The sequence below is a fragment of the Tupaia chinensis genome, unplaced genomic scaffold, assembly GCF_000334495.1.
Source record: "Tupaia chinensis unplaced genomic scaffold, TupChi_1.0 Scaffold000045_1, whole genome shotgun sequence".
In the NCBI taxonomy this organism is placed as follows: domain Eukaryota; kingdom Metazoa; phylum Chordata; class Mammalia; order Scandentia; family Tupaiidae; genus Tupaia; species Tupaia belangeri.
In genome coordinates, this window is record NW_006159501.1 from 2,383,472 (window position 1) to 2,391,946 (window position 8,475).

Consider the following 8,475-nt stretch of genomic DNA (forward strand, 5'->3'; position numbering starts at 1 on the left):
ACAGGGTAGTGCTTTCTCCAGATGTCATTCTCCATTTTAGAAGCTGAGGCCACTTGTCTTGTCTCCTGAGACTTGCTGCACCCAGAAGGCAGGGCCAGTGCTGCCTGCACCAAGGGCCTAATTATTAAAGAAGGTGACTTCAGCTCCATGACTGTGAAGGAGGAAGAAATAGAACATTTAATAAAACTAACAAATTATGGAAGAAAATAAGCCAACACATTTCTAAGTCCAGATGAAAGTAGAAATGATGGATTGGGTTTCTTCCACCCACCCACCACAGCTAAACAAGACCACATTTCTAATAGGACACTAGGAAATTTGCCAAAAGAAATAGTTTCCCAGAAAGAGAGGTTGGGGACAGAGGTTCCTGTTTCAAAGGTGGCCCCAGTTGCTAGGAAAGACGCAAGAATGAAGGTAGCTCCAAGTAGCCCCGTAGCCCCAAGTCACCTCCTCTGTCAGAGAAGTGGCATCCTCTCTATATTACTTGTCCACCTCTTCGTGGTCACATGAATGCTAGTGTGGACTTGCATTAGAAAGTGCCACTTAACCTGGAATGGAAACAGGAGTTCTATCTCCAGCCCCAGGGCCACTTTTAGGTCATCCTATCAGAAACTGTCTTGTTCTTGAAGCACTTTGTTAGGTGTCTATTTTTAAAAACTGACTTGAAGTCTTTCTCCTTTGGTACTTAAGTAACTATCAACAGGATTTTGTTGCTGTTGTTTTCCAGCTTTCTTCTTCTAGCCCACTTAGTTTTAATTCTGTTTTGTCTAAAGCTTATCAAGTGGTGACTTGCTAAGATGGGGCCAGGTGACAGCCAGGATAAGAAGGTGTCCCTGTCTGGTCTCTGATGCCTTGTTCTTGTGCAAACTAGAAGTACATTCAAATAGTCTCAGCCCTTGGAATCTTAGTCGCAGACTGTTTTGTCTATTCTCTTCTCCAAATATGAAGAGTCTTCAAAAAGTTGACGAAACATGTGTATTATGAGAAACCTATGTGTGAATTTCAATTTTTTTTTAATTTGCAAGAGGGCATATGTTCTCATGAGAGAGAAAGAGAGAGAGAAGGAGAGAGAGAAAGCATCCCTCAATGGACCGTGGTTATTTTGCAATCCCTTCTCTTCCATTCCTCTTCCCTGTAAGAATGTTGATCATGCACACGTGTAATACCCACTGTGTTTTTCAAGGTGTCAGAAATGGAATTCAAACCACATGGTTTGTTGTGTGGGATTCAGCTCCCGTATCCATCAGACCACAGGGTTGGCTCTTTCTCTCCCTTTTTTAAAGAATAAACTTGTACTTTTTTATTTAGTTTTTATTTAATTTTCTTTTATACATTCAATCATGTTATTTAGCTTACAAAGTGAATATTTCAACATGTGACCATTTCTCCCTAGTCCAGTTGATAAAACTATGAAATTATCTTCAGCAGATAATACCACATTTCTTTGTCCCATTAATGCTGGAGGCTTGCTTTCTCACTTACTCTCTCTCACTCTGTTCCTCTCTAGTCAAAACAAAATAAATAAATAAAGTTAATAAAATAATTCTTTAAAAAAATAATGTGAGTAAATCATACCTAAGAAAACTTAACAGCTGTTTCTGAGAAACAATGGAAAGTACAAAAGAACACAAGTATAGTAAGTTTCTCTTTCCTTCTGTTTCCTGAACTAGAATCTACATTCCAGTCTTGCAGGTCCACTTCCGCTTCTGGGCCCAGCCTTGTACATCCATTTACCCAGCATTTTTCCATGTTGTCCTCTCTTTATGCATAGATTGCCTTTGGCCTTCCATCCACCCAACACAGTCCCATGCCTTACATTTAACTTTCACCACTTCTCCCAGGCTACATTTATCTTTGTCTTTGAGCTGCTGCTCATGTACTTTAGACCTCCCTATTCCTTATTTGAAACCATCTCATTTCTAGAAGGTACAGTTTGCAGTTTCTGGATAACCTGTAAGGCCTTAAGATTTTCTTTCTTTCTTCTTCTTCTTCTTCTTCTTTTTTTTTTTGTAAGATTACCAGACCAGCTGGTGGTGTGGAGGTAAAACCAGCAGGTGGTGTGGAGGTAAAAGCACTGGATCCCACATGGCCAACTGCGTGGCTCAAGTTCTGGACCCAATGGCTTGAAAATAATGGCAGGTGCATGTGCATGTATGCCCAAAATCCTGAGAGGAAATGGGAGAACGGATTGTGACATGGCCATTCCTCCAGGGGGTGATTTCTCACTATCCCCACTCCATCTCTCTCTGTCAAGTGCACCTGCCCTATAAAAGAAAAGATAAGAAAGGAAGGAAGGATGGAAGGAAGGAAAAGAAAAAGAAAGAAAGAAAGAAAGAAAGAAAGAAAGAAAGAAAGAAAGAAAGAAAGAAAGAAAGAAAGGAAGAAAGAAAGAAAGAAAGAAAGAAAGAGAAAGAAGAGAGAGAGAAAGAAAGAAAAAAGAAAGAAAGAAAGAAAGAGAGAAAGAAAGAAAATTATCATTGATGAATTTCATCCTTCATTTTTCATGAAATTCTACCACTTCTTAAGTCTTAGGCAGGACCTGGCAAGCAAGCTAGCCTGAAAACCTCCAAGGACATCACTTCTTAAGGGTTTGCCTTTGGAGAGTGTAGGTGCAGCAGACATGGGTGCAGGCAACCTGGCCATCAGCCTCTTTTCAGATGCTCAGACTCTCTGAGCAGCCAGTCAGCATAGCACATATGCTTTACTCTGACCTGTCTTGTGATTTCTGTCTTTTATACCCAAGGTCATCCCATTGTACTCCCTCAAAAATTAATCAAAACCCAGATTTGATCTGGAAAGTGTTACACCAAGTGTAACTCTCAACTTCACCTTCCATTAGTGAGGTCTAAGAGGACTGTATTCTAGGACTGGATACTTCGAAACAGTTTTATGAGATGCCATCTGTCCCCTTTCTCCATTAGCAATGCTTTTGTTTTAGATAGAGACTAACCTCCTTACTAGCCCAGACAACTCACTTATTTTATCATGAGATAAAACTCAATCTTTGCCACCTCTCAGCCTCCACACACAGCCCTCATGAATGCTCCTGGGAATAAGGACTTATATTTGCTCCAGGTATGTAATCAAGTGAGAATTCACTAAGAGTTCAGGGGGTGCTTCTGTGGTTGTTAGAGTAGTGTCTGCATTTATATAAGCTCAATGTGTCACTTCATTTTTTTGTGGGCGATAGTCATGGTCAAAACCAAAGCTTACCAGAACAGATATCTTTAAAATGAACTCCTTGAACCTCTTTTCCAAAACTCTGGAACATGAGTCCACGTTCAGGGAACTATCTCAGTGCTTTCTACACATCAGTGCGTTCTGGAATGATAAGCCTTTGTCATGGTTCTGAAGGGTTAATAATCCAATTTTTAACCTTTTTCCCTCCCTCAACCTTGCCAGAGGGCACATGTATGAGGAGCGAGAGAGAGAGAAAGTATTCCTCTCATGAGGGATGGTCATGCCTCAATCTCATAATCCTTTCTCCTGCTTTTCTTCCTCCTTTCAGGATTTGAGGCATGCACACACACATGCCATTATGTTTTTCCAGCCATGAGTCTGGGACTCAAACCACATGGTTGGCCATGTCAGATCCAGATACCCTAATTACCATCCCACTGGCTGGCCCAAGCTTAATTTTGTCATATGGAACTATGAAGGTGACTATTCTTCCCATGCAGAATCAGATTCCGTTTTCAGCCATAACAGAAATATTCAGTAGCTTCTCCTATTGAAAGCAGACTCAACACCGAGATTCAGTCTCCAAGACTAAAGAAGGTTATGGAGATGGATAGTGGTGATGCTGACACAGCATGATGAATGTATTTAATAGCATGGAACTATACACTTAAAATAGGAGGGTAAATTTTATATATGTGTTCACAATGAAAATAATAATGCTTTAAATAAAAAATAATAAAAAAGTGTACCCAAAAAGACAGTGTATATTTCTTCTATTATCCAGTGCACTGCTTCACATGTAGCAGGTTTGCAAAAAAATGTGTTCCATGTAATAAATAAACGAGTGCCTACAGTAATTCTAACATGATTTCTTTAATGTGTGAAGAAAGATTGCTGAATGTTTGAACTGGGTAATGGGCAGAAACTGTGCTTTTCCCTTACTTGGAGCTTATTATATTAAAGCATAAATTCAGACCTACAGTAATACCATAGGATTGTGCAGCAGATAGAACTGAATGCTGACCCTGGTCCTGAGCTCTCTGTAAACACCAGCCCTCTGTATCTTTTGGTTTTCTTGCTGCTTAGATGCCCAGCCCACAGAAGGAGAGAGAGAAATATGGAACCAAATCAGCGCTGTCCTCCAGGATTCCGAGAGCATCCTCACCGACCTGCAGGCATACAAAGGAGCAGGACCAGAGATTCGAGATGTATGTCTGTAATAACACTGAACTGACCACCCCTGGGAGAACAAGGGAAAACCACACACACGCGTGCGCGCACACACACACACACACACACACACATACAGAACGAGATTAAGCTCTAGTACTTCCAAAAGTACTAAGAAAAACGAGGAGGGTAAGATGTCTTTTAAAAGATATATGAATGGCCCCTTTCATTTTAGCCCATTAATCTGAATACAGAGTGCTAAAGACCTAATGTTAATGCTAAAACACTAGCCATTCTCATCTCAGACATGCATTTGATACTGTAGGACTCACATTTAAGCAATAATGTCAACAGATCACTGCACTTAAGAGGAATATACATAGACAGTCAATGAGCATCCATTGAAATAAAAGTCAGAAAATATGAATTGAGGGATCAGCAGATGGCATAATGGCTACATCACTGGACCCCCACATGTCCTACTGCAGTTTGAGTCCTGGACCTGGTGACTTCAAACTCAAGCTGGGCCCATATGTGTGTCCGAGATCCCAGGAGGAGAGCAGAGGAGAAGGAACTGTAGCGTGGCCATCCCCCTAGGGAATGATTTCTCGCTTTCTGTCTCTCTGTCTCTCTGGTGAGCGTACAAACCCTTATAGCAAAAATCTCTCCAAAAAAAAGAAGGAAGGAAGGAAGGAAGGAAGAAAGAGAAAGAAAATCTGGATTGACGTGATCCTTCCAACATTTTGTGATAATTTTGGCAGGTTCTACCAATGTTACACACAACAGCTATACACCACCTCACTTCAAGTAAACTATAGGTCTACTTCAAGGTCATCTTAAATGTCTTAGGAGATTTAAAGGGTTAAATAAAAAACAAAACAAAAATAAAACTGTCAGCTTGACTTTTGAGACCTCATAATGCCTTAAAGGCAACAAACTTCACACTCCTTTTATTTAAAAGTACTTGTTTTATGGAAATATCAATACACACACACACACACACACACACACACACGGACGCACCCCACTGCTACCGTCCTTATGAAAGGAACACCATTAGCAGTATAATCTTCAAATTGCTGAAACCCAGACCAAACAGCATTTCGAAGAAAGTAACAATCCGTTAAGAGATGGTTTTTCTACTTAGGGGTCACCATTTAATTTAGGTAATTTAGGCAACATTAAAGACTGGCAGGAATATAATACATATTACCAAGGGAGGAAGTGGTAGAATTTGCACTTTATAATGACCACTAACTCTATTTTAGAAGAATCAGATAATGACGGGTGGACTGAATCTCTTCCCATTTAACTGTGCATTTATTCATGTATGTGTGTGGATTTAAGATTAATAGAAACCAACGTGATAACACAGGATCCAATTGTAGTGTCATTTGCTTTATGTTCAAGTACTAAAATTTCCACTCAAAATGAGTATCTTGGGGACAGTCCAATGAACCAATGCCAATTTAGTAAGTACTCATTAGCAAAGTACATCAGGGATTGTCCTTTTTATCTGAAGCCTTTTCTCAGTCTTAAGCCATTTTGATGTGGAGCTTATTGCTTCTTTTTAAATAGACAATTCTACCATGTCTCTGTAGGCAATTCAAAATCCCAATGACATTCAGCTTCAAGAAAAAGCTTGGAATGCAGTCTGTCCTCTGGTGGTGAGGCTAAAGAGATTTTATGAGTTTTCCATCAGGCTAGGTGAGTATGTGTTCCTAGTCTTCACATCTCACATGTGAAGTTCTGTTCTGGTGTTTGAGGAGGTAGTAGTATCAGCTCAGCGTATTAGGATATGACTCACTTCTACCCACTATGCCTTACAAGAGGGTGTTTATGGACAGCAGCTCTTGTCATTTTCATTTCTTTCAATCCACCTCAGAGTTTCTCTCTTGAAGGTACTGGCACATTTAGATTGTCCCTATACTGGTAGTATCCTTTTGGTCTTGTTTTCATCTATGTTCAACTCTTAATAATTTTACTATTGGCTGATTATACTTCAGAATAATAGAGAAGATGAAAGGTAAAGGTTACCTGCTGGCCCCAGAAGAATGTGGTTGCATGAAATCATATAGTAAATTTAATAGAAAAAAACTTTTATAATATATTTTTTATTTCAATTTCTTTTATACATTCAATCACATATGTCACTTGGCTTGCAAAGTGAATATTCCAACATATATACATTTCTCATCAATCCAGTTGAGAATACTATACACATTATCTTCAAAAGAATAAAAATTTAAAAATAAATAACATTTTTTTCTTAAGCTTGGGAGAAAAAAATGCACAGGTACAGGATGGCTTTCAGAAGCTATAGTAAAGCCAAGGCTGGTTGACAATAGGCCCACTATGACCAGTAATATGATGTAATTACTGTCCCTAACAGCAAGACTCTGTGAGATATTTTTAAGTTAGTATAGTATATCTAGAGTGTCAAAGGTCGTATTCATATTCTACTCTACATTTGCCATAAAAAAATACCAAATTTTAAAAGCAAGCCAGAGAAACTGAAATACTTGGCATAACAATAACCATGATGTTAAAAAATGACTGGTAGTTAAGAGTGAGGGGAGTAGTTGAGTGCCTCAAACAAGAAGGCTTTTGAGACTCTCAGATACAAGAGGGATTGACTTAGCTCTACATTTCCTCAAACTGTGTGGTAGACCTAATGAACTGAAATCCCAAGAAGTCAAGGTTTTTGCTCAACAGGAAGAAAAAAACCATCAGTCATAGCAAGCCAAATTAGAAGACAGCATGTTCTCACTGATGAAAATGTTCGATGAAGGGTAGCGATGTCCCTGGCAGGGATTGTCCTTTTTATCTGAAGCCTTTTCTCAGTCTTAAGCCATTTTGATGTGGAGCTTATTGCTTCTTTTTAAATAGACAATTCTACCATGTCTCTGTAGGCAATTCAAAATCCCAATGACATTCAGCTTCAAGAAAAAGCTTGGAATGCAGTCTGTCCTCTGGTGGTGAGGCTAAAGAGATTTTATGAGTTTTCCATCAGGCTAGGTGAGTATGTGTTCCTAGTCTTCACATCTCACATGTGAAGTTCTGTTCTGGTGTTTGAGGAGGTAGTAGTATCAGCTCAGCGTATTAGGATATGACTCACTTCTACCCACTATGCCTTACAAGAGGATGTTTATGGACAGCAGCTCTTGTCATTTTCATTTCTTTCAATCCACCTCAGAGTTTCTCTCTTGAAGGTACTGGCACATTTAGATTGTCCCTATACTGGTAGTATCCTTTTGGTCTTGTTTTCATCTATGTTCAACTCTTAATAATTTTACTATTGGCTGATTATACTTCAGAATAATAGAGAATATGAAAGGTAAAGGTTACCTGCTGGCCCCAGAAGAATGTGGTTGCATGAAATCATATAGTAAATTTAATAGAAAAAAACTTTTATAATATATTTTTTATTTCAATTTCTTTTATACATTCAATCACATATGTCACTTGGCTTGCAAAGTGAATATTCCAACATATATACATTTCTCATCAATCCAGTTGAGAATACTATACACATTATCTTCAAAAGAATAAAAATTTAAAAATAAATAACATTTTTTTCTTAAGCTTGGGAGAAAAAAATGCACAGGTACAGGATGGCTTTCAGAAGCTATAGTAAAGCCAAGGCTGGTTGACAATAGGCCCACTATGACCAGTAATATGATGTAATTACTGTCCCTAACAGCAAGACTCTGTGAGATATTTTTAAGTTAGTATAGTATATCTAGAGTGTCAAAGGTCGTATTCATATTCTACTCTACATTTGCCATAAAAAAATACCAAATTTTAAAAGCAAGCCAGAGAAACTGAAATACTTGGCATAACAATAACCATGATGTTAAAAAATGACTGGTAGTTAAGAGTGAGGGGAGTAGTTGAGTGCCTCAAACAAGAAGGCTTTTGAGACTCTCAGATACAAGAGGGATTGACTTAGCTCTACATTTCCTCAAACTGTGTGGTAGACCTAATGAACTGAAATCCCAAGAAGTCAAGGTTTTTGCTCAACAGGAAGAAAAAAACCATCAGTCATAGCAAGCCAAATTAGAAGACAGCATGTTCTCACTGATGAAAATGTTCGATGAAGGGTAGCGATGTCCCTGGGAAAGA

General features: G+C 38.8%; 1 protein-coding gene across 3 annotated transcripts in view; it reads left to right on the forward strand.

Moving 5' to 3' along the window:
* CYRIA (CYFIP related Rac1 interactor A) overlaps positions 1-8,475 on the forward strand; it is a 78,850-nt gene that overhangs the window by 57,846 nt on the left and 12,529 nt on the right. Inside the window, exons 4-5 of one of the 3 annotated variants that reach the window (XM_006140808.3) lie at positions 4,267-4,388; positions 5,952-6,057. In XM_006140808.3, the coding sequence (XP_006140870.1) occupies positions 4,267-4,388; positions 5,952-6,057 (228 nt within the window). Of the gene's footprint in view, positions 1-4,266; positions 4,389-5,951; positions 6,058-7,255; positions 7,369-8,475 lie in introns of those variants that run through there. The other 2 variants (XM_027773428.1, XM_027773427.1) reach the window with 2 other exon arrangements.